General features: G+C 41.4%; 1 protein-coding gene across 4 annotated transcripts; it reads right to left on the bottom strand.

Annotated features, from left to right (window-relative positions):
• Window positions 1-602: 602 nt before the first annotated feature.
• Window positions 603-16,198, bottom strand: tlx2 (T cell leukemia homeobox 2). 4 transcript variants are annotated; one of them, XM_079556791.1, is made up of 5 exons: window positions 15,220-16,198; window positions 7,237-7,449; window positions 6,607-6,844; window positions 2,508-2,688; window positions 603-965 (listed from the first exon to the last, which is right to left on the bottom strand). In XM_079556791.1, the coding sequence occupies exons 1-5, from the start codon at window positions 15,719-15,721 to the stop codon at window positions 954-956; spliced, it is 1,146 nt and encodes a 381-aa protein (XP_079412917.1). In that variant the 5' UTR covers window positions 15,722-16,198; the 3' UTR covers window positions 603-953. The 4 variants fall into 4 exon arrangements, with proteins under 4 accessions (XP_079412917.1, XP_079412915.1, XP_079412916.1 ...); XM_079556789.1 differs by lacking the exon at window positions 603-965 and having other exon boundaries at window positions 2,301-2,688; XM_079556790.1 differs by lacking the exon at window positions 603-965 and having other exon boundaries at window positions 2,301-2,688; window positions 6,607-6,841.
• Between the last annotated feature and the right edge of the window lie 11,021 nt (window positions 16,199-27,219).

The raw sequence follows: 27,219 nt of genomic DNA, 5'->3' as shown, positions 1-27,219 counted from the left end.
GAGCAAAGATCCTGAATGTGTACACTGTGATCCCAGATAGGCTGCTTTGTTGTGACGTGTGGGATAAGCATTTTTTTCGTGATGGGACCGGGGCAGTGATAAGAGGCTGTGTGGTGTCTAGGTGGCCATCGATGGAAACATGCTAAATATGTTAAGGGAAGTGTTGCAAAATATTCCAGGCAGTTTTGGAAGCTGCTTCTCATTTTGTATTCCTATTTACTTGAGACCTGCCATCTTGATGCCTTGACAACAACACTTTGTTGTTTCACCACGACTCTAATTGGAGCTGCCTTGTGTTTGCGAAGTCTTATATATTTATCCAGGGACACTTTTGCTGAGCCCGCTCCCCCTGTATTTGGGCATCCCTCCTCTTCACACGTCCACACACGGGAGCTGTAGTCATCAGTTTTTATGAACAAAAAAAAAAAGACGTATTGCTCTGTCCTGATACAATCCAGCTATATCTTACCTTTGGGTGGTTTGAAACTTTAATGTGTAATCAATCCCAGTCCCCCTAGCTCTGAGTACTCATCAACTATTATTGCATGGTGAAAAGAAAATGCATTCGGAGACAGGAAAAAAACAACAACAACAACAACAACAACAACAACAGAGGTTTGATATCTTTTCAAAAAAGTCACAATATTATTTAATATAAAACACTTCTCAAATTGGACATTTTTCTGCGTTCAGTTCCCGCCAACGCGAAAGCCGCAGCCGCTCTCATTGGGATGTCCGAGAGCGCACAGAAAAGTGTCGAAACATGCATTTTTATTATATTGTACAAAGTCAAAAGCGGGGAGAAAAGTCATGCGGCGACATGTGTGCCAGCATTAAGTCTCTGCTGCCTCGTGTGGTCCGGAGGCAAAAGTACGTGTGGGGGGGCGGACTTGATAGTTGGGGCATGTACAGAGGTGTCCGTTTGGGGATACACTGCCCTCCTCTGTCTTTCCTTAAGCCGTGAGCTGGAGGGGAAAGCGGAAACGTATTATTTAATGGGCAGCTCTGGATAAAAATGAGATCACTGCAAAATATACATTTATTTGCTTGCTCTTTTGTTTTCTGTTTGTTTTGAAGTGTCCAATAGATTCAATTTAATCAAGGCAGTTTAGAAAAGGTACACCACCAAAACAGTCATGAAATCTTTGACTCTGTTGTCTATACCACTCATCATGATGACATGATGAGTGTGACTTTGATACAATGTTTTAATTGTTAATGCAAGAGATGCACATTGTAGTTCACACCAATTTTTTAGGTATCCTGCTTCTAGCAAAATTGACCCAATTGTAATACAATAGTGTGCTTAAAGTGTAAATATCCTGTACCTTCATGATTTCAATAATTGTTGGACCACGAGATGGACCTGATATTAAGGGGGTTTTCACACAGGCTCCTCTGCCTCTCTCTCTCTGCCTGCTGCACAGAAAATGTGCAAATTAAAGTGCATAGTTTAGGAGGGAAGACATGCACATCCACAATTCTCAGCCAGTGTGCTGGATCCAAAAAACAGTACAGTGAAAAAATAGAAAAGATCTGCACAGCTATATGCTCACCAATCATTGTAATGCTCTCACCGGCAGTAGCAACGTTTCGGGGTCTTAGCCCTTCATCAGGACCAAGAACAATGAAATTGCATCTCTCCTCAGTCTCGTGTATCAGCCTCATTGTATTTAACCATGAGAGAGAGAAATGACCGCTGTAACGTGGCTGATGGTGCAGCTTTTGGAGCGAGAGCAAGTGAATGCAAGTGAATTAACATTGCAGTACTGGTAAATACAGCTGAAACTAGAGCGGTATTGGGTCGGCTTCAACATGTGTGAAAACACCCAAAGGTCCATCTTATGGTACCAAAATCCAAGCCAAGATAACGGTGTGGGGGCACAGTCAAACCAAATCTTAATCCATGCACTTCTCTGTTTCACAGCACTGACCACTAGTCTGTGGCCCACCGTTTGTATAAGCTTTAATATGCAGCTTGAAGTTGAAAGCTTTTAGGTAAACCCAAATGAAAACCTTTTTGATGCCATAGCAACGTTGTTTTGTTGCAGTGCTTTGCTTCACCTTATAAAAATAATCATATAAAATACATTCATCTTGACATTTTCTCAGTTTCCTTGACAGCAGTGGTTAGCATTAGCATACTTCTCAAGGAAACAGCGCGAGGTCTGACTAAATGGCTTGGATTGGTTTTCGAACTCATAAAAGATTAAACGGCAGTTATCTCTTTTTTTCGTCCAGAGCTGAATATATTTGAGAAAACCACCATCAGAACTTAGTCTCTCTGTGCAATCGCAAGTGCTCATTTACTGTAAGATTATTTCCTAAAATGCTGCTGGTAACGGTAACATGGAAGAACAATGTCCATCAAATAATACAAATAAAACGATCCTGATCCGAATTCCTCCGCTCTATATTATATATTGCCTCACTGTGTGTGTCACCCCCCAGTGGTCCATTCACACTCGCAGTCACACTACAGAAGCCATAGAGGTGACTGAGGCCACCTTATTTTCTTCGGCCCATGGCTGGAGGTTCTGGAGGGCGAACAGGGAGGAGTTGTGCAGGCACAGGGGGTCCGGCTGCAGCGGCTGGGACAGGGTCTTCTGGAAGGCCTCCTGTTGCAGCTGGAGCATTAGCCGGTTAGCCTGCTGCCGCTCGGCCTCTCTCTCCTCTGCCGTCTGTCTCCTGGAGCGAACACATGAGGGATTACAATCAGGTTTGCAGTATGTAAACAATGAGTACATAGCAAAGCGCCATAGCTTTTGGAGCCACTGAAAATGACCTCAGATGAGTTGTTTTGATCCTTTTAGATCCCGAATGATCATTGCCTGGAAAAGCCAAACTCTGCACATCAATATTGGAAAAATAAGATATAAAAAAGGTAAACGTAGCCCATTGTATTATGTTAACAAGATAAACATAAAGCTTAGTGACACACAGCTGCGCTTTAGATACTTATAGCAGATCTAGCTTCAATCACACATGGCACACAACAATTCAGAATAAGATACAACACAGAGATTCAAAAGCAAAGACAGATTGAGTCAGTGGCGGCGGCGGCACTTAGCCCCGCAAAGAGCTGCTGTAAAAGCTTGTATTTACGGTGCGTTTACTCAACACCTGTGCAGAAATTGCTCCAGGCTACGTGACAGTCATCCCCAGTGAGTGACAGCTGCTGCAGAGGAGACGCTGACACGAGGTGAGGAGGAGAGGTGAATAGAGAGGACACGGCGGGAAAGCGTTTTACCCTCGAGGTGAGCGGCAGATGTTTACACAAGCAGTACATGTTGAGGTGGGCATGTGCTGTGTAATATGTGTCCTCGGTTTACCATTTTATCTGCGTCGCACTTGAAATGATTGTTGAGAGAGGGACGGATTGGTTGCACTTTACAGGACAGTAATAACATGCTAATAGGATGATAAATTTAATAGTATAGGGTTGTAATTATGCTATATTATGATATGAAGCAGATTGAATTGTGCCTTTTTCACACACATTTCCCCATGCTATTGTTTTGCTGTCGCTAAAGTACAATGCTACCAATACAGGGGAGACACTGTATACAGGCCAAACTCAATTTTTTCAGTTTTCTGGTTTTGGACCAAATTGGTCTCTGAAAACTTAAGCCTGGAAACAAAAAATATACCTAATCTTCATAACAACATGTTTAAATATTGCGCTGATTCAATATTTCCCCATTGACTTATATGGGAAAACGTAATTTCAAGGGCCTTTTTCTGAAAATGCATTTTTCTCTCATTGTGGCTCATTGTCGTCAGCAGCACCTAAAGACTTCAAATTGTCCAGCCTCGGACGGAACTTGAAGATTTTTTCAGAGGGATTTTTTAATATGTAATTCCTTTCCTTATTTATTGAGTTTTGAATGTCAAAAAATAAAGTGAAAATTAAATTTTTACAGATTTTTCCTGATCTCCATAATTCCCTCTGAAAAAGTCTTGGTAACTCATTCATCAATAAAATAAAATCATAAATACGAATGTAGCTCAATCCATTATTCAGATTTCGTTGCCGAAAAGATGGGAAGTTTTGGGCGTTTTTAGGCAGAAAACACCTTGTTTTTTATAGGAAAACATAAAATGACAGAAAACTTGCAATATATATTTTTGTCACATTTATGCCAGTAATCTACAGCAAATGCTTCAAATTGATATCTGTAAATAAAATAAAAAAATCCCTATACAGTGTCTTGCCTTAGGTCAAGAACTACCAGCATCAATGTAAAATAGCCTGAGTGAAGGTGGAATCCTAGTGCGAGCGTTCACTGACTCATCAACCATTGCAAACCAAACCAAGAAGCAAAAAAAAGCAACGAATCTAAAAATCAGTGGCGTAACAGAAAAGAGAAAAGGCTCATTGCTAATATCGCATCATCAAAGTTTAAATATAACGCCGACTCTACACAGACATCATAGAATTCTCCGTAGAGTGTCGTCTGTCAATATCGCTGCGCTAAACTTTAAAGTTTGTAGACGTTTGAATTTCATGGTCCGCTTCCATGTTTCGATCCAGCTTTGATAGACTGCCCTCTGCTGCCCAAAGCGGTTACTGCGCCCTGCGAACATGGCTGAACCAGGTGGACCGAAACAGCAACAAACCCTAAATCTTTATGCTGATATGGTTAATTGAGTTGTACAAAATCTAAATAGACTAAATGAACATATCATCAAAATGCTTTAAATCAATTATAATGGAAGAAAAATACTGCATCATTTAATGAAATTGGAGCCAGTCTTGCTTGCAAATCCGTGCCTTTTTAATCCTACTCAAAAGTCAGTATCTTGATCTTTAGAACTGAATATTACATTTACTGAAATTTGTACTGTTTTTTTAAAAGTAATTTTAATAGTCGATATGTGTATCTAATGAATATTGATGATAAGAAGTAGTATAAAAATAGCACACGTGGCAGGTGCACAGGCACACCTCTAAAACACTCTTTCATACACACCAAGCTGCATCCATTAGCCACACATTATTGTTAACAGCATTATCATAATGCGATTGGCCGGCTGTTGATTCGATCACGCTCTTGTTACTAGCGTAGTCGTCACGCAAAGACATCCCTCACGCTCACCCTATATCGGGTCCCACCACAGGGAACAGCATAAATCTCTGCAAAACGAGAATATCGTTAAAACCGGTTAGCGCCATTCCCCATACTCTGCGCGGACGCCGACGGATTATCCTGTTACAACATTTTCAACGTGTACGTGAAGGTATCGGCCAGGCTATTTTGCTGCGGTTGTAGAAATGAGAAGTGAAATAATAACCTGTTCAAATGTATTTGCCCAGACATGAATTTATTTGAATTGAATTGAATCGCATTGGGATAAGATCATTGAACTTAGGGTTAGACACATTTTCCACCAAAACAAGGCAAAAAGTGAAGATTTTTGACCTATGGGATATTTTTCTATGATTTCACTTCCTTCCTGGGCATGGGTACAGGTCATGGCACACAACGTGCAACCATACTGTACCATTGGGCCATGAGCAAGTCCCAGTTCCATCCTTGGTCTATGGAGCTCTTCCTCTGTCTCAAATGTTAACAAATACTATAAAATGACTTTTTTTCCCCGCTCAAACATTTGCCTCTTCACTTGTGTAAAACTAGCATTAACTAGCTTTTCAAATGATATGCAGTACATTTGCAAATCCACCGAGGCAAACGTGTTTATTTCTTGTTTGCAGAATTTAGCCGCTCATGCAAACCGCTCTCTATTGATTAAACTGTCAACCCCAAATAGTATTTTTAAACTAATCTCATTTACCATTGATTTTCAAAATAACTAATTCTCCAATGGCCGAGGATCATTTACACATTAAAACGCTAAAAGCTAATTTAGCCGTAGGTAATTTGCTTATGAGCTATGTGCGCTGTCCCTTTAACTAGAGGCAGCAGGCCGTAGTAATCGGATTCCACTCTCATTTACTTCCAAATGGCTATAAACAACATTCAGAATGAAGTGGAGCATTTTTTTTTTCTATGACTTTAGTTGTCCATTCCCCCCCATGAGCATTTTGCTTGGGACAGCACCTTTCTAAAAGGCCTTTCAGGGAGGATGGGGTAAATGTGCTTGGTCAAGTGAACTGGCCTCCGATGGCAGGCTGGCCTAAGCAAAATAGGTGTTGTGTTGTCGGACGCAACGTTAATGCTCAAGCCGCGGGGCCTTTTAGTCGTGTTTAAGACAGTAAGCAGTTTGGATCCCCCCCCCACCTTCCTTCTCCCATGCGAAAGACAGACGACGCTGCTCGATGATGTCGATTTATGGCTGTGGGAAGAATGAAGTGAAAGGGGAGGGAGGGGCTGTACGGCGGAGTGATCCTGCTGCAACGGCCGAGACAAAACGCTTTGGAAAGATTGCAGGTGTCGTTGTTGAGTGAACGCTGTTGATTCTCTTTGGCGCGGGGAGATGTTAAACAAGCAAACAAATCATACAGGTTTGACTTAGAACACAGAAGCAGAGAGAGCCCCCAGTCCCGGCCCCGCAAGCCCGCCCTATTACAGCGCCCCTGGACGTGAAGTCAGAAATATCGGCTGTGTTTATTATAGAAGCAGTGTGACTTTGTTGTTTTCATACCTCCATTTTGTGCGTCTGTTCTGGAACCAGGTCTTGACTTGTGCGTCTGTCATCTTCAGAGCCTTGGCCAGCGTGGCTCTCTCGGCTGAGGCCAGATACTTCTGTCTGTGGAAGCGTTTCTCCAGCTCACAGATCTGCACGCGGCTGAAGGACGTCCGCGGCTTTTTCCTTTTGGGTGGCGTCCGGTTCTGGTACGGGTGTCCGATGCGCCGTGTCACTGAGAAGGGCGACAGGGCTGCTGCAATCACAACAAATGTCAATTAGAAGACTTTTCACTTTACTTTCAATGGAAACATTTCAGAGAACTCATTTAATGATAGCCCATATTTGTGTCCTCTCAGTTTTTACTGCACAGCCACATAATTCTGAGGTCTACTGGACCATTTAGAAAGGCTCCTGTGTCTGGGGAGGCGCGAAGAATAGCCGAGAAGCAGCCAATTCAAGCAGAAAGCTGTAATTACTGCAGCTATTCCCTCGTCACACTTTTGAAAACTGAAACAGAATACATTCGTAGGGAATGTTACATTTTCACACTACTATTGAAAACAATAAATTGCTGGATTAAATTGCCACTGAAAGTTCAAATCAACACTGAAAGGGATTCACAAGTATTGGGGGGGGGAGACTCACCTGGGTAAGCCCCCTTAGCGAAAGCATAATCTGCCAGAAGGCCATTGCTGTCTCGCAGGTGAGCGAGCTCGGGGTAATAGCATTTGGCCAGTGTCTCCACAGTGCTCCAGACAGGCACCCTGCCGATGTCTCCCTTGGGGAGAGGACAGAGGGGCGCAGCGGGCCCCGGCCCCCCTGTGGCCTCAGCTGCTCGATTCTCCTCTGCCTGCTCCCCTAAAGGAAAGGGAGACACAGTCAGGTCCTGTCTGGAGCCGGCGCGGGCACAGCCACTAATCACATGAAGGAGTCATATCATGAACACACAAGGGTTAACAGGGTTTAGTTTATTCTACACAGGCTGTGCCTCTACAGGACAACTGCTATTAAGACAATCAGTGACAACCAGCACAACTACAAACATGCATCAAACCTGGACATTCAGGCCAATCACTGTCAGCCCCTGTCTGTCCTCATGTTTCTATAGAGTTTGTCTGAACAACAACAGACTGGTCTGCATCATGTTATTCCAAGGAAAACACACAGCCAGCACTGTCCTTTCATCTGCTATACGTACAATTATTACGCTGACAGAGAAGTCAACCATTTCTAGCAGGGTCTGCTATTTATCAACTGTGCATTTATTATTTGTTTTATTGTTTATTTGTTAGGTCTAATATTAGCTGATGAGCAGACAATATGTCACTGTCTTGTGTTAAGTTTACCCTGCAGACCAAACAAAGCCTTCACTGTACATACATGTAAATATGTTAATACAGCAGACATCGGTGCATACGGCATTACTTACAGGCAAGTACGTCACAGTTTACACACATATCTGCACATGCATCTACAGACCACTCAACACACACATGGACAGCTTTTGGAATGTGCACTGACACACACCTGTGTTGCTCTTTTATATGTTTTTACTGTCTGCTTTTTCCCGTCTCCTTGTTTTATGGGTATTAATGACAACTTCTTCTGCAGCATCATAAAATATCTATGAATCCTGTCTATTTTGTCAGCCAGGGGTAAACAGAAGATCGATACGGCGTAACCCGATCGTTTTTGGCCATGGATCCACTCCCCCGGCCGCGGTCTCCTTTTGAAACCAAATGGAAGTCAACAACACGAGGAGGGGGGGGGGGGGGCTGTGTGTGTTTGGAGCGTCACCCCTCCCTCCGACGCTGTTCTACACTGTGTTGATTTGTTTTTGTTCTGTCGGAAAGCGCACCACGGGCCAAAATGAATAAACATCTGCATACAGTAGGTGTCTCCAGGGGGCATGGCAGTACTGCCGTTCCGACTCTGGCTGCTCCGTGCAACGGAATGGATTTGCAAGGAAGATATTCTGGATGCAAACACAGGCCGGTACTCCGTTACTTTGACTCAACAGTATAGTAGCGGAAAGTAACACTGTAAAAACTGCATGTAGGTACTTTTACTCAACCTAAGCTCATTTAATGATTGTGTTTTTACAGTTAATCTCTGTAGACAGGTCATGGGTGAGTTTAAAGCTGCAGTACAGACGTTATGAGCAGAAACATCACAACAATTAAGTCTGGAAAAGTCAGTGAAACATAAAAAATACTACACATTTACTAAATCTGTGTTAAATACTTCACCTTTTTGTTTTTTGTTTGCTTTTTTTATACTTGAACAAAGTGGTCTCATACCTTCATTTAGCCTAAGTCGATTCTTTGCTCCTGTAATTGCACTTTTACTTAAATAAACCTAAATTGAGTACTTTTCCCCCCACAGGTATTATCACACGGTCCTCTTTAACTTGAGTAATGCTATGTTGAAGAAACAGTTCTCTTCATGTACCACATGAATATCAATTGTAGTTTTATCAACAAGCGTTCAAACATAACTCAACACACAAGCAGCATTTTCATCAACTACTTTTGTACTTTTCCTTCCTCCCACTTGATTTATTCATTTTTGCATTTACAAAAAGTAAAGTGATGCTTCTTCTAATCTCTCTTATATATATTATGTTATAAACACTGTACATCCAAAGCTAAATTACATTTTTATCTCTTTTCTATTCTTACGTCGGCGGGGTCATTGCTTTTAATCTCGTTTTCATCTCGGTGGGTAATTTGCATTTATGGTAATCGTCCAGATGTTTGATTCGCAGTAATAGTAAAAATGCTAATTGTATCCGGTTAACGCGTCTTTAGGGGACGTCCGTGCTTTCGTTTGTAAACGAGTTTTGCAGTGACACGACGAAAGCCGTGTCACATTGGGATGAATTGCTTTTTGAGGTTAAGAGCTCGTTTGTTTGTGAAATGTTTCTGTGGCAAATAAAAGGACCTTGTGAGGCGTTGTGTGTTGTTGTTACTGCTGCACTTTGTTTGACACATATGTGAAAATATTTTTGCTTTTATAACATTTGGCACTTTGGAGAGGTTTGTGCACAATGCTAATGAGATAAAGAACCAAAAAATTTAAAAGCTTACAAATCCAACATACTTGGACCTAGACTTCTGAAATTTTGCACACATTCTGAGTACCAGTAAGGTTAACACTGTACTCAATTTGGAGTGTGTGCTATGAAGTATATTTTCAGGAAAGATATTTCAGTTTATGTGTAAAAAGATATAAAAAAGCTATTTTTTATTAAGTTTATAACTAAAGAACCTTTTTGTCACAATGTCCTTCTAAATGTACAAAGAAGCTACTTTTTGTCCTGATTCCTATGATGGTTCACATAAGCAATTTGGACAAAGTATGTTGTTTTAACAGTAATTTTAATATGGAGAGGTTACTGTTTAATTTAGCCAGGCAAGAGTACATCAAAATAGGTGGTCCTTAACAGGTTAACTAGACTAAGGAGGGTGGCTGTTGTTTGCAGAGCATGAAAATGGAGCTTCTGTTTGGACCATCACTAAAAATCAGTTACAGGGCCTTTAGTTGTTTTCATTTTTGTTGTCCTGTGTTTTTATTTCCTCGTCACTTTCTAATTCTTTTATGATGTATTGGCAACCTTATATCAGCTGTATTACGGGCAATGTATCTAGCAAAAAGCGTATTAGGTTACACTCTGGCCACGTCTCGTTCCCCCTTGACTACACTTTGCAGGTTGCACACGCCGTCCGTCTGGCACTAAATAATACTGCATTAGGTCGGCTATTTTGGGCCGTGCCGCTTTAAGTAACCAGGCACAGGCACATTTAGAGGGGGGACCGTATGACAACTGCAGTCGAGCCTGTCGGGGCCTCGTGTGCAACCCTGACAAAATACATGAACGCCTGACGCTATGGATACTTGCACGGATAGCAGTCCTTTTTCCACTCAAAGTGTACGGCCTTTAAGGAACAAGATATGTTGGCGAGTTCGTTCCCAGCGCTATAATTATGCCTTGCGTAGGTCACGTGCTGTGTATGTAGGGTGAGTGCTGTATTGGTGAGCAGGTCATTTCCCACCAGAGACTTGCATTGTGAGAAATAATGAAAAATCATAAATGTGGAGTAAATGTAACGTTTACTCGAATGATGAAACCTGATTTAGTTTGTATTTATTATAAAGCGTTTTCTATCTTGAACAGGCAGGATCGTTGCTATGGTTACCATGACAATAAGTTGTCAAATCTACTTGTAAACTCAGCCCTGTGAAGAATTCAGACTTTAGAAATGTGGTAGGATACTAGCTTTGACCACAGCTCTCAGTTTAAACAAATTTCACTGTTTAGAAACAAAACATAGGCATGGGGCCTTTTACATAGTCTAATCCCAATAACATAATCATATATGATAAAGAAACTCAAAATAAGTTAGGTTGTATTACTATTAAAGAAAATTAACCCAAACTTTCAGAATGTGTAGCCTATTTATTTATTTATTATTAATTTTCTTTCTTTCCATTTTTAACCTTTTTACTCAAAATGTGACGAAATGTTTTGTTTTTTACCGTCACGGACGTCCTTCATAGTCAATATATGACGAAAAATGTAAACCCTTGTAGTCACATATTAACTATTTGAGCCACATAACATCAACGAATCATAATACAATGCAAACTTCACACACCAGGCTGATTTCTTCACAAATGACTATTCTTACAAAGTATGTGGCAAAAACAATGTTTCCCCACAACAAGAACAAATGTTATGATCATTCATTAAAGCAATTTCAAACAGATGATCAAACCCGTTTTGAAATCTTAAACCGATATATTACAACATTACCTGCTCATATACTGCTGTACCTTACGCCCCACACGGGCCTGGAGAAAAGCATATTTTCAGACAATCCCGCTTTTCCCGCAAACAACATCCTGTTTTGCTTCCTTCTAATGAAAAAATAAAGCGGGGGAGACGCCACTAAATCCTGCTGCCCGGGTAATACAATTGGCATAAGCATATCACAAAATAAAATGCTACCGTAGAGAACACGTTTCCCTCCCCGTAATGAAAGCACTTGTACTTAATAACAGTTCTCTGTGACAGCGCCTCCCTTCCCCACTGCGGATATTACCTCTGCAGCAATCTAATAAATATAGCCGTGAAGGATTCTAAAGGGGATATTGAAATATAACATGAACATATATTGCTATTTATTACACTATACGGAGCCACTGTGCTTTGTCACACCGGGGGAAGGAAGAGGAAAGGAGGGAGAAAAAAAGAAAACACTGTGGCGCGGAGGAGACGTGGAGCAGGTGGAAACAGGACGAGTTCACTCAAATCAAATCGGATCTGTGCTCTGCTGCCATTAAGTGCCACGCTGAGATTTAGCCCGGCGAACGCTTTCATTACCTTTTTATCGCTGCTACGTGACCTGCGGAGAATACGACACGGCCAAATGCACGATTACGTTTTCATCATTATTATTATTATTATTATTATTATTATTATTATTATTATTATTATTATTATTATTATTATTATTATTATTATTATTATTATTATTATTATTACTGACTTAAAACTCAATTACGCACACTTTACGCATGACTACTATTTCCCTTTTTGACATCTCCTGGGATTTTTGTCCCCCCTCAACAATTTTGCTATGAGATAATAACGCATATACCCATGGTGTCTTACTGTAGGTAGAGTAAATCAGTCAATATTAGCATGGCATAGCCAATATTTCGCAATGTTTTGTAAAGAAAAAGAAAAAAAGACGTGCGTAATTGCTGCCTCTTGCGTGGTTTTTGACTGCCACCAGCCCACTCTCGCTTTTCCCCCCTCTCCTGTTTTCTTTTAAAGACTAACATTGTTAAAAAAGCGACGATTACAGGTCTTGTATTGCAAAATAACCTCTCCTACACGCGTGGCTGCCTCCCTCGTGTTGGGTAATGTGTTGGCGTTGGCGGCTATGGATTACAACAAGTTCCACCACCGCCACCGCCACCGCTCTCCCATAAACAGGCTCGCAATCGGATATATTCATGACACGGAGCAAACAATAGGCTATTTTATCTTGCAAAGTGTGATTTATGCCGGAGGGGAGTTGGAGAGGGCAGGGGCCGGGGAAAAACTCTTTTGGCGTCGTGAAAAATGAGATAGGTCTACCACGGCGCAATTAAAGTTGGACATCTGTATAGCTACACACACGCACACACACACACCGAACGCGTAGAGCTGTCCGAATAGGCTGTAGGGCGCGGAGGGAGCCGTTCGCATATTCTCCTCCGGTTTCCACTTGGAAATCGAGTCGAAAGTGGGGACGTTTAAAAAAAAAAAATAAAAAAAAAAATGGCAGCCTCCACACCCCGGCTATCAAGACAGATAGATGATCGTGCGTTTGATTTACGGCCTTTTTATAGGAAACCGAGCGAGGGAACCAACTGTGTGTGTAGTGCGTGTGTGTGTGTGTGTGTGTGAGGGTGTGTGTTGGGGTATCATGCGCGTGTCTGTGTGTGTAGTGTTACCGAAGCGACTGCTTGCTGATCAATAAGGGAGGGAGATATACTGTAAGCTGCGAAATAATTACAGCGTCACGAAGCCGGGAGAAATTAAACGAGAGGCCCTCAGGTGCCCGGGTAAAATTGATAAGCCTATTTACACTGTATCTTTTTGCAGTTTGACATATTGTCCCCCAGTATTTAATAATTCATCAGGTAGAAAGGACGGAATGGTGAATTTTTAATGCATGGTCCGGGGTGAGGCGGGGTGGGGAGGGGGGCGGTGGTGTGGGGAGGGTGCACGTGCAGTAGTATGCGCTTTTTCGTTGTCATCCTCGTCAGAACGAGAGCAGCAGAGCGGTAATGGCCGAGAGATGCACGGGGTTGAAAATGGCCACGGCTCCATCTTCGTCGCGACGGTGTGCGTAACGGAGTCAATACGTTTTTTTGTTTTGGTTTTTTTGTTAATAAAGTTTTGAAGATGATTATTTACAACGCCTCGTGCGTAAACCGACGAAACGTGAAAACAAGTGAAGAGAAGGTCATTTACAATCATTTTTTGTTACTATTATTATTGTTACTATCATTATTATTATTGTGATTATTATTATTAAAGTCGTCATCTGTACTGGTTAGAGCAGTGGCCTGTCACCACGAAACACAAGGCGAAACACAGTACAGATGACGACTTTTAAAAAAAAAACTTTTCTAGGCTGGAACCTGTACGATTGAGAGCCAAACATATTGCTGCTAATGCTGTCAATATTATTAATAGTTGCAGTAGTACTATTTTATCAGTATTAGTAATTATTAAAGTATTCGTAAGTTGTTTTGTCTTTTTCCCCCTCATACAACACCATTTTTTTTGTAAAGCAACACAATTTATACACACAATTACGGCTACCTTCGGGAATAAGTGGATATCTCATACAAGTTTTATTTATTGTCTAATTCTAGCATATGTATTTTTTTTTTTACTTTGCAGCGCAACCAAAGACAGATTGTTTTTTTTGTTTTTTTAAAGTTGTTGTATAATGATATTGCAATTACCGTCCTGCTGTACAGACCATTACAGTGGCAATAACGTTTACAGTTACGCATGCGCTCTGGATGTCAATAATGACAATGTTGCAGAAGTTGGTTGCGCGTGTGTCAAGTCGTTGTATCTCATTCATGGCGCCGAAACGCTGGGCAGCGGCGTCGTTATCCGTGATCCGCTCACTGCAAATGGAGAGTGATGGTCCAATCCCGATTCATCAGCGCGTCCATGTCAATCTGTGCGCTCGTTCATCAGCCATGCTTCCGCGATACACACATGACTGTGCGTGGCGCGCGCGGTGAACACACTCGTGCGTATTTCAGAGGCTGCTTTACAAATCAGTTTGATGTTGAATGGGGGACAAAAGCGTTATCGGCTTCTGTTGCGTCTGCGTCCCTGGCTGTGCATAATACTAGAGTGGAGAAATAGGCTAATTATATATTCAAAGATATTGCTCCAAATATGGGCAGTTAAACGTGCTCTAAATTTACCACTCGTTATGGTAGTCATTACTTTACTTTTTCCAACCAACTTAAATGTGCTGTGTTCTATAGAATACATTAACTTTCATTACTGCGGTGCGCGTTATTTTTTATTAATGCAATAAGGGGCAATTATTGTTTTTGTTTGTTTTTGCCTTGAGTGCACAATTTCGTTGTTGCTGTGGTCATATGACAAAAGTCATTTGGTTGCTAGTTGGCTAAGATTAACCTACTCTGTTGGAAACATTTACATTAAATTTAGCATATTTTTTTCTGGGCCTGTCACATGGCAAATGCGTTTCTACAACATATAAACAATCTTTTATGTTATATTAGTGTTTGCAATTTTTGACCCTGACCTTTCAACCCATAAAAGCGTAGTTAGTCGTGCGTAATTGTTGATGCATTTGCTCATAATACAAGGACATCATATATATATATATATATATATATATATATATTTTTTTTTTTTTTATCTGTCCATCTTTATAAATAATGGTCTAACATGCCTGCATTTCTTATTACTATGTAACTTCACTGAGGCTGAAATGCATTGAACTCGTATTGCTCCAGTTCGGTTTTGCATGAATGAGACTGTGTGTACAGGTGCGTAGAGTTTGTATTTACCCGTGAGTCTATCCTTAGCGAACCTCCTGCTGCTCTCCATCCACGGGAAGGTGAAGTTACCCGCGTTACCCATTCCCATAGTGGGCACAGGCGGAATCCCCGGGTGCCCGGAGGGCGGCGGATGCGGCGCTGCTGCCGCGGCGGAAGGCGGCGGAGGAGGCGGCATGGGTCTGTGCGCCGGCACCCGTATCACTCCCCCGGCACCCCCCGAGTTTACGTTAACGTTCATGTTCATGTTCATGCTTACGTTCATGTTCATGTTGACGTTGTAGGAGCCGGCCAAACCCGCCGCCGCCATGGAGCAAGCCGGGTTGTACACGCTGTTGTAGCCGTTGCTATACACATTTGGAGCCAGCGCGTAATCCTGCTCGCCCGTCCGATTCGGAAGCATGCAACCGCTGGACTGATCCGAGCTGTTGAGGATCTGGTCGATGCCAAAGCTAATGGGTTCGTGTTGCTGCTGGTGCGTCTGGTTCACCTCCTCGATCCCGGTGTGCTCCATCGCTTGTATTTTTTCAGTCAGTGAATCTTATCGGATAGAATTGTATAGGTTAACTGCCGACACAGGCCCAATGTGGTTCTCTACTCCCTGGAAACCAACGGCGCGACCCCAAACCTGCCCATTATTATCATCTGTGGCAGCGGCGGTCCCTAAAGGAAGCGCTCATCCGTGGGACTACTTTGTGAATCCATCGTAAACGCGTATCCAGTGGACTAAAACAAAAGGCAGATCTGGAATCGCCAACAAGCAGGTGTTTATCCGGAGCGCTCACACATCCGAGGCGCCTCTCTCTGGAGAGCCTTGACGCGCTTTGTTCGTCTACAATCCACGAGGGAAGCGCTAAAGCGCTAAAAAAAAAACAAAAAAGCCCATACGCTTTACCAAAACAAGCCAAAACGAACGGAGTAAACAAACAAGAGAAGAGCAAGACGCGCGGGATGACTGGAGAGTGAATGGGAGCAGTGCGCTTCAGCAGGTGAGACGAGCCTCTGCGTAAAGGCTGCCATTCGGTCATCCATCCAGCCCAAACCCTCCCTCCCTCGGATTCCCTCCCCGCTCCCCTCCGCCTCCCTCCACCCCTCTCTCTCTCTGAGCGAGGACACTTGTTTTCTTTTTTTTTTTTTTGCTCTAGTCTCTTAAAGAAGCCGCAGCGTCAGTGGTGCTTCAGGCCCCGGGTCAAAGCGCTTTTGGAACATTTCGCCGCAGCTTGTCAACACTTGGAGCTGATACAGATAAAGCGTTTAATATGCACTTCATTAGGTGTTACGGTATTTTGCACCAAAACACAGCGCTCGCTCATTGTCAAAACAAAGCAAGGGGGCTGACATTCAACCAGTATTCTTCCTTTGTCTGTGAGAAGGCATGCGTTTCTTACAACGTAAAAGGCGAAAAGGTTGTACAGGCTAAATTCTATAGCCTATGCTATAGAGAATTGTGCACATTGGGAGAACGCACACCACATTGGTATTGAAAATTGAAAATAATAAAGCAGCATCCAAGGAGAGCCTTTTAATGTCGTAAAAATAAAAGACCGTGTTCACGTGTATTCAGATAAATAAAATAAAAAATAAATATATATATAGCCTCTAACACAAAGCATAATAAAATTGAAAATGCATGTCAAAAAGGTGCTTTTTGGGTAAAGTCTCATTTCAAGTGAAAAGGCTATTGAACATTTTAAATTGTTTTCTATTTTAGGATTAGATACAAATATATATTTTGATATTTGCAATGATGGATGTCATCAACAAAGCTATAATAAGGCCTACAATTCAATTTACTTTTTAGCTATTGTCAAAAATATCTAGCTACAAATGCATAATGCGCTATTGCGTTTAGTTCTGTGCTATATAATAGTCCCAATTACATTATCAAATTGTTCCGTTTGATTAATGAAATAAAAAGGTAAGTTAAAACCCTGTTTTTGTTCCCTTTGTGTGAATGCAACCCGTGAAACGCGACCCAAAAGCTTAGTCGCGCTGGTGCACTGTGGTGTCCAGCTGCATACTATAAATTCTGTGAGGATTAATGCATGATTGAAGCTGTAGTGCGCGGCGCATAAAGCAGCCATAAATTCATCTGTGCACATGAGTTCAAAATAACCGCGTCCACATTACAGCGATGCTTTTATTTACAACAATAGTCTGAGGAATCAGATCACAGGGACACGTGTTAAACGCAGGGGATGTGGTGAAGGGATATATTGTGCCAAAGAGAAGGGGCTGAAATGAGATGGATGCACAGTAGTTGGCGTCAGACCACGAGTGTGAATCGAGGCATCGCTGATTTGCACAAATGATTTCACCTTTCTTCGCCCGGAGCGTCGACGCAGATCGCCAGGGTCTCAATTCAATAAAAATGAAAAATGGCTCATAATAAAAGCGCGACACGGGGAAAAACGAATTTAATATATCACCGTTTTATTACGCACTTATTTCACTTTCCGTGCGAATAAAGATATCTCTCCACAGCACAAGGTGGCTAGAGGGAAGCATAAAAATCAATTGTGTGAATTCAAGGCCATATCAATAACGGTCCGGGACGAGATGAGCGCGAGTGGAGCTGCTATTAGGCCTGTTTAGATCCGCGCTTTACAATCAAATGAATAGGGACGAGAGGATGCGCGCAGCCTCGGCGCACCTCTGACAACATAATTGGCCGTTTATGCAAAAGCAGAAAGATCTATGGCCAGGACGGCGGACAAGTGTGTTTGTAGCTGCTTTTTGGGCCAATGGCTATTTTTTTTTTACGGTGATTTCAGACATGGCTCCGTGATTACAAAGTACAGTCTTTGAACGCCTGAGTCAAGCCTTACTACATAGACACTTGATTCAAAATCTAAGAGTGTGTCGCTAAATAAAACCTGCTCGAGTGTATTATTGTATTTTTTAATTTATTTTTTTAGAATTAAATACAATTATTCCCAAATTGACAAAAAAAAATTCCCCCCCGTCAAACATGTATTCAGTTTAACTTATTTCACTAGCATTTATCGTCATGAATTATATTTTTTCTTTCAGGCTTTGAGCCGTGCGTAAAACAGATTTTACGCACAAGCGCCATCAGGTCACATGTGGCCTATATTTGCACCGTCCTCGTCTCTTCCTGAAAAGTATGTGTCTGTGTGGCTCAGAGCTGTCAGCTGTATAACCAAGGCATCCTCTGAGGTTTACTGCCATTCTCACAGCCGAGACTTCCATGTCAGCCTCAAGCTCAATAAATGCAGGTATATAATTTGCGCGTGTGGGCAGCGCGGACCTTTATGCGCAGCGTGGCGCACATCCACTCATCAGACAACATCATGGACCTGAGAGTGATTATTATGCTTTATTGGATTTGACAACACCTGCCTACTAAACAGGATTAACTATTTGCCTTCATCCTAAAATATTCCTTCATATAGACTGCATGGAGTCATTCGAATTGTATGTTGCTTAAATCTGCGTATAGGCTGCACAATGAAAGGCCCTGTCCCTGAGTATCTGTTCTGTTGTTTTGTTTTTCAGTGGAATAAAGCTGGATTTGTCATTCAGTATTTAGTTAAAATTTGAAGGGGGGAATAGAGCATTTTACAAAACATTTACACCTGCTCAGTCCTCTTATCAGTCAGTTTCGTCTTGTTCTTAAAGCCACACTGTGCAACATTTCACCCAATAAATCCAATGAAATCCAAACATTTATTTTACTGTAAATATTTTTTTTCATAAAAGAAAAAAAAAAGCTCTCCTCAGACCTGGCTGTAACTTTATTGGGAGCGGGGACGTCTCCAGCTCGTCTCCATGGACATGTTGGCTAAAGGCTGCTAAATATGAGATTTAAATAGGTTTTAGCTTCTCGTCCAAATCCATTTTTTGATTACCCACTGACAATACCTAGCATGTTCTATGCCTACAGCTGGTCATTTGGATATATTTTCAACTCCAAAATGTTATGCAGTGTGCCTTTAAGTGATAGGCTGGTGGATAAACTGATTAGTGAAGCAAGAGAATGCACGTGAACTGTGATAAGTATATTGGGATGTTCGACATGTGTTGGGACAATTATATTATATATAACTGTGGGTCACAACTAACAGTTAAAATGTTAAAAAATAGAAAAAGCCTGACCTCCAAGAATGACACACAAATAAGTACATGGGCCTAAATGCATACACAATAAAATAGTCCTAAAGCTTTCACAAAACGCACGCGCGGTGTTGCAGTTGTATAGCCTATATTATTACATTGGTCCTGGTCCATTGCACTAAACGCTTGTTAGAGAATCTTCATTAGCTTTATTTTTACACATCGTTCTGTCTCGTGACCCACTTCCCCTGAGCGTCATTACAATTTTATTTAATAAGCTATAGCGAGGAATGTAAATGATTTTTTTTTTTTTTTTTTAACCACATAGAGATATCAGCTGCAGCTTTCGTTGGGCAGCTGATGCAAAAGAGGTGCAGTACATATGGAATATAGGTCAACAGGAGGGCTGGATATAGCTATAGACTTTAGATGAAAAGTTGTCATGAAGCCGTGCTGGATCGTAATCAGCAATTTTACTAATGCAATAACGGGCTAATTACGGAAAGGCCATCTCCTCCTCCTCCTACTCCTCCTCACGCGCATGTTTTTTTTTTTTTTTTGCCCAAAGGCGTAGTGTGGGGCTGCCGGCTGTGCGTGATGAATCGTTATCTCCAGGCCACGCTGCTCGTCTGGGTAATAAAGTACCCGCGCAGAGCAGACAAAGGGAATTTGTCACACCGGCAGCCTCCTCCACCCAACGGGGTTTAAAGTGCTCTGCTCCGCCGCTTCGTTCAGCTTTAGTTGGGGACGGTCTATAGTGTCCACGTGCGCGGGTAAAATAAAAAAAAAATCAAGCGCACGAGTCAGCAGCGTGCGAGCTGTGCGCAAAACGCTTGATTGATAGCGGAGACTGCGCGGGCAAAAGGACGCAATGGCACAGGTGTGATGCTTACAGGCGCTCACAAATGAAAGCGCACTCATGATGTGGGGACAATTAGAGCTGTGTATTTGTTTGTATTCAGTGTAAATCTAAATCATATGAATGGTCGTGCGTAAAAGGCATCGTTTCCATTTTTAAGCATTTGGACACTGTGCTTTACTCCCATATTTTAAATGTTGAACTATGTTATGAGCTTATATTAATCTTGTGAGTTTATAGGTAGTATAATGGGCGTAGGACGTGGAGGAGTCTACTCAAATATCTTCTTGATTTAAATAGCGTTCTATAGGCCAGCGAACAATATATCATTTCATATCCGCCAAATACACAAATCGTTATGTCCAAGCGAGAGTAGGATAAAATAAACGTGGGACATAACCTATAAGTGGGACAGGGACCAAAATGCAGTGCAGAAAATGGGCGTAAATTTAAAAAAAAACAGCAGGTGACTCCATTGGAAAGCGTCACATCATGCTGATACGGTGCACGCTGTCCTCGGTTTGACACGGAGCGTCTTGTTTTCCCAGTCTGTTCCAACTATACCTCTTTCTGATTACAGATCGAGGAAGGCGAAGCAGACAGTAGGTGCGTCCTGTAATTGATGTCTCGCTGCTAAGTTGTCCGATAACAGACACATTTAAAGTGACAGCTGAAATGAGGCCAGACTTGGGAGGAGGGAGAGGAAGAAAAAAAAAAAATGCCTTTGCAATCAAGGATGTGAGAGATTACTGTGACGAAGGCTGTCATCCTCCTCTTGCTCGCTGCATGGTGCTGCACGGTTCCACCATGCATGCTGAGAAACTGGGCGAGGTCAAGAAACAGGATAGGATTATGTCCTTTAATAGCTTTAAATGTGTTGATGAAAATTGATGAGGTTCATTTCTAAGATTTGCTTTTGTCTAAGTCTTCCCTTGACGCACTGAACGCACGTTTTGCGTGATACAAACGGTTGACACAAAACCGTAACTCAATGTCAGCGTGTCTTGCAAGTTTGTGTTGGGACAGTGCAGGCTAATGAACAGACATAATAAGACTTCACTTATTTTGCTAAGTAGCAATTATTTTTAACTTACAATCTGAAGGCTACTAGCTGCTACAAATTCAATGACCATTTCTAGAAATAGGCTTATTCAAGTTAATTTATAATGAATAAAATGAAATAACGAAATGTCCAGGCTATGCAAATCTGAAATATGGGTCAAACTGCTTTATGTCTGAAACACACCTAATCCAAATTGAGTGGAGTTTAAAGATAAACACGCATTAAAGATGAGCAGACATAAGTGGCCGCATAATGAATCAGCAGCCAAACAGTGGAACCCTTTTTATTGAGAGTGTAGAATGACATTATCGTGCATTTGGAGGGGTTCAGTCCTTGACTGTTCGACAGCCTCAGGGGGAAACCTGGCGCCTCCAGGCCGGATCAGACGACTGGCTGGACGGAGGGAGGAGGAGGAGGAGGAGGAGGAAGAGCCCATGGAGGAGAGGATAGGAGACAAAACAGCCCAAAGAGAAGTGGTCCAAATCATATGGGACATTATTATTATTATTATTATTATTATTATTATTATTATTATTATTATTATTATTATTATTATTATTATTATTATTATTATTATTATTATTATTATAGAGAAGCTATACCGCTTATTTTTATTAGCTTACACCTCCTAGTGCGATCTTTTCCCTTTGTCTAGACTTTTAAACGCAGCTCGATTCATTTTGCCTCTCTTTCGAGCTGTTTGCCTCAAATAATGCTATCGATTAGGCCACAGAGAGATTCTGAGCTCGGGCTTTATTGAGTAAGTTGGTGAACCTTAAAGTGAATTACAGAAACTGGCCGGCCCCTCCAGTGAACTATTTAGGTCAATCTAATTTACTCTAATAAACACCATCTATTTTACGCACTTTCCACGTTTTCATTGATGGTGTTTGATGGATGTGTGAAAAGTAATAATAAAATAATAATACAAATATATAAATAAAAATAAAATAAAATAAAATAAAATAAAATAAAATAAAATAAAATAAAATAAAATAAAATAAAATAAAATAAAATAAAATAAAATAAAATAAAATAAAAATAATAATAATAATAATAATAATAATAATAATAATAATAGTAGTAGTAGTAGTAGTAGTAGTAGTAGTAGTAGTAGTAGTAGTAGTAGTAGTAGTAGTAGTAGTAGTAGTAGCTTTCTAGGGCTATTGCATCATGACATAGTATTATATCGTTATATTGGCTATAGACATAAAAGAGTAGGCTACGTTACACTTGCGGCATTTATTCATCTCAGCGTAAGATGATTACGTCCTTACGTTAACCCTCGAGAATTTAATAATTAATTTTGTTTAAACCTATAAGCTACTGTGTTATATCGTCATCATCCAACATGTGCACTGCCTCTCCTTAACTTAGTCTTTTAGGTGATTTCTTATATAATACATAGTCTAGTCCTGGGAGAACAAAAAAAAGAACTTCGGATACATTCCCCTAACTTTGGCCGATCAAAGATTTTGGTTTTCTATTTCGTGCACCCGTTTGCCCGTTCTTCCTCGTCACACTGCGCGCGCCGCATTGGAGGGTAATTGGCCGTATCATTGGCTTTGTCTTGTTTACAAAGCGGCAACAGGAGAGATAATTCAATTTCCGAGCCGTATGTACTCCATTGAAGGGCCACCAGCAGCCGCCTGTCAGGCCGAGCGCAGCGACCCCGTCACCCACAAGCGTCCGCGGACGCAGGGGCCGGGCTATGGCGTGGGGAGGGAGGGGAGTTTTCGATGGTATAAGGTGCGTGAGCTCGACGGATGGAGCGCATGGCCTCGGGGAGCGAAGCTGTCTGTGCTGGATGGAAGAGGCGGGGAGAGGAGGGGAGGGAATAGGCAGGCTAAAGTAGGGACATCTGCCTCCATAAAGAAAAACATTAGAGGGCTATCTATCATAATGAACCACTGCGGGGTTTAGGGGAAAATCAAAGCAGGGTTATTCAATTATTATTAATATTAGCGTTTTAATAGAGCTGTGGGCCATCGCAAAAAAAAAAATAGAATTACATTACAGCATAAACGCTATAGGCCGTCTGTTGCATTAGTTACTTTTTTGAATAGGCTATATATATATTTTACATTTTACATTTCCAACACATTTCACAATTAACAGGGAAGAGTTCGTAAGCACATTTTCCAACTTTGATTGATTGTTTAGAATTCAATGTATATTACATATATGCATGACTATTTTTTTTACATTAACATGTCCAGCAACGTTTTAACACGTATTATACATGATACTGTAGGCTACATAAACTCGAAAAGGACTGGGAGGAAGTAAACTTATAAGTTTCCATCCCTGTATCATAATTTCATGATACTTACAGGGATGGGAACTTATAAGTTTACTTCCTCCCACTCCTTTTCGAGTTTATGTATTATGCGTATATGAAATAATACTTTGAGGGATTGTCATGTAAATAATATGGTCACTACGAAAAAAAAAGAAAAAAAAGAAGAAACAAGGCCTAGTAAATTGTCAAATGTATTTATTTTTCTTTAGAGATACTAGGAATATACTTTTATTAATACATTAAACTCCCAACTTGACATCCAAGCTTTACCTAATACTTTTTGAATTCTACAAAAAAAAAATCTATGCACATATACATTCTTGGAAAGCGATCATGTTTATTTTAGTTTTGGCAACTTTGTAGTGTCAACTTTTGGTTCAGCGCGGCGGAGGGAAGCCTTCTGAAAGTTGTTGAGAAGATGGGGCCTGAGGGAGGATCATCTTTGGGCTAAATGCATCAAAGCCCCACAAATGACTGTATTCTTTGGTAAGTGGAGAGGAATGCTCATTTGAGAGCGGCATCCATTTAGGGAATTGTTTGATTTAGTGCTGGAGATTACCAAGTCTTTTCATTTATGTCGGAGCGTCAGTTGATAAAAGAGATTATAGCAAAAACATTTGTGTAATGACATAATTTATTAGCATGTCACATTTATTGTAACTGCCAGATAATGTGCTGTTTGTGTGGCTTTAATATAGTATTTTTTTTATCTTGTGTTTTGTTGTTGCAAGTTATGTCTTAATAAAAGGAGTTTTGTTTATGCATATTTGATCAAAATTCTATGTTCAGAAATGGTGCTTTTTTATATATATATAGAAGGTTGCTGCTATCCAGGAGCAACAGGCCTACATAGAAATGTTATTTATACTGAACAGATACTGTATGTACTTGATTTCTGGATACATTTTCTCAGACTTAAACTTTTGATTGAGGACTTAAAGACCCAACTTGGGGTTTTCTGAGTGGTGATAATGCACGGCTTACAATCCAGGCCCCGGACTATATGGGACTTGGACTCAGAGTTGTGGATCATGGACTCGTCTTGTCTCCACTCACTCTCACTGTATAGTTTTCTAAACACGTTTTTAAAGCAGAACCAAGTAACTGTTTTACATTAATAAATCCTTTTCATAGTTCCTCTGAGGGTAATACAAGTGTTAATGGGATGATTGGGGGGGTCTTTCATCTCCCCCTGGTGTCTCTGTCTAGAAAACTACACTTGCAACTTTCCCTGCTCCGACCCGGCAGCCCCAATACACAACATGTCCCTCGCTGTTTTCAGTGTTCTACAAAATCCCTTTTGGCTCGCATTTCTGTGGTTTTCGGTTTGTTGATGAACATTTTGCAAAACATTGTTATTTGGTTTATCACCATCAGAAGAAGCTAACAGGCTAACGGGCAAAGCTAACTGTGGGCTAGCGCCACTTTGGCAGTATTTACAGCTATGTTTGAGCGGAACAAAATTATCTCCATTGTACAATTGGATTGTGGCACATTGTACAATATCCCTCTCTCCCTTTGTGTTTCCTAGCATAGTATTTACTCTCACAGACGATTGATGCCTCGACAGCTGCTGTGGCACTTGTGGCCTCTAGGGGCAAAAGTTACAAAGTTCTGTTTTAAATTATGGTTTTACGTTCACAGTTACTAATGACGGGCAATTTGGTAAATAAATAGGTCTTATATGTGCTTGGAACTTGGACTCAGACTTTGATGATTGAACCAACACATTCTTCTTCTTCTTCTTCTTCACCTGCCTATATAAAGAAACTTTGAACCTTGAACCCTTTAGGACTTGGACTTGCATATTTGAGGACTTGAACTCAAACTAAGCCTGGACCAGTCCTAAGTGACCGGTCCTAAGTGACCAGTCCTCAGTGACTGGTCCAGGGCTTGGGACTCGAGCATAATTTGGAAAATCTTGACTTATTTCTAGATCGTGCATGCAGGAAAAAAACAACAAAAGCCTTCAATTATATACTCTCTCCAAATTGTGAAGATGAAAATGATAGGCTACAGTCAGATGACAGTACAATTAAGTGTGTGCTTCACCCATTTGAGTTCAGTTTGCCCTTTGTGAGCGCCTTAAGGCAAAGGCATTCTTCTTTTTCTAATTGGAGGTACAGAAACGCCAAGAGGCAAGATGATGTCATATGCCAAGGCAACACAAGTTTGACGGATGTATTTATTGAGGGTATAATTTTGTACAATTACCTCTATGAGACGGCGCAAAATGATTGTCGCCAAACAATCCAAGTACTGTCACGTAGTATCATCCTAATATTGTTTCATGGCCCTTCAGAACATAAAGACAAAGCTGTTTTCAACGTTAGGGTAAAGGTTAAGTTTGTTGTGGCTGGGCGTTGTCTCCAGGAAGTCGGGCTGTGTACGGTGGCCCAAACATGTCAAAAGAGCGTGTGTTCGTTAGCTGGCTGTGTGCAGACAGACACAGTCAGCAATGGCACATTCGGCCTCTGGCAATATCATTATTAGACAGCCTGCTACCCTTTCACTCTTTAGTCAATCCCATCACGTTTGATGAATACTCCCATATAAGGCACACACTTCCAGCAGCCTAATTACCCATGATGCAATATTCCTGGGAACAATATTCCGTCATAAATTCATTTCGCAAGCCTTTATAGGTACCGAGATTGTTTACATCCCCAGTTCGTAACACTGCAATGGCGGACATCTTTGTTACAAGACAGCTAAGTGTGCCAAGTCCCCCCGGTTGAACGGCACAACCTGGTAGGCATTAACTCAACATAATGTCTTGCAAATTAAAGTATTGCCGGGGCTACCACTGCGGCGTCAGATAAATGCGCTCGATTAGCCGGCCCCTCGCTGTGAGCACCACAATTGATTGCTTGTTTGTGTTTTCATATGGCGTCGGCAAACGTGGCGAGTGATGGATGGGAGCGCCCCGGCTCAGGTTGCCGTCAGTGGATTGCGTTTGTTGTTGCTGTTCTCTCTGCCTCCCTCTCTCCTCTTCTTCTTCATCTTTTTCTTCTCTTTCGCTCTTCTTCAAGGTCTCTCGCTTTATTCAAGCAGAGTCTGATGCATTGAGGCAGTCCTTTCGATTCAAACAGCCAATGCTTCTGCAATTAACCAAGTCACATCTTCAACTTTGACCAATTTGGCCCTGAAGAAGTCAACTGAAAAGGTTTCCAGTTATCGAAACTTCTCCATTGATTTGGATGAGAATATGGCTCACTTTGCCTGATGATTGTGAGTAATTGCAAACACCCATGCATTGCGCACTCAGACATTTTGTGTGCAGGAGGCAGTCCCTATCTTTGGCCCTGAAGAAGTATTTTTGTTTATGACGAAACCGCCTGTTTCAATTGAGTGGTGTCCAGCTGTCTCAGTTATTGTATTGTATTGTCAGCTATTGATTCTGTTTTTTGTTGGCAAACGTCATAAGTGGCTGGTGGAAGAGGAACATAGGGCGTGGTGAGGTGGTAACTAAATATATGTTCGCACTGTGCATGGTGTCGAAAAGTATACAGTTCTATTTGTGAATGGGGAATGCAATCCCAACTCATATGACAAAGATTAAAGGTGCCAACAAGCTGAATGTTCCATCAGCACGTTGTCGCATTCCCTCATTGGTGTCGCTTTATGACAGTGGCAAAGCACGGCTAAAACATCTCGGTTGCGTTTCGATTGAAGTGTTTCTAAGTGTTTTTGGTCACGATCCAGTGCCAT

This window comes from Gobius niger (genome assembly GCF_951799975.1).
Source record: "Gobius niger genome assembly, chromosome: 5".
NCBI classification, from domain to species: Eukaryota; Metazoa; Chordata; class Actinopteri; order Gobiiformes; family Gobiidae; genus Gobius; species Gobius niger.
The sequence above is the reverse complement of the archived record's forward strand: the minus strand, read 5'-3'. Positions and strand labels throughout refer to the sequence as shown.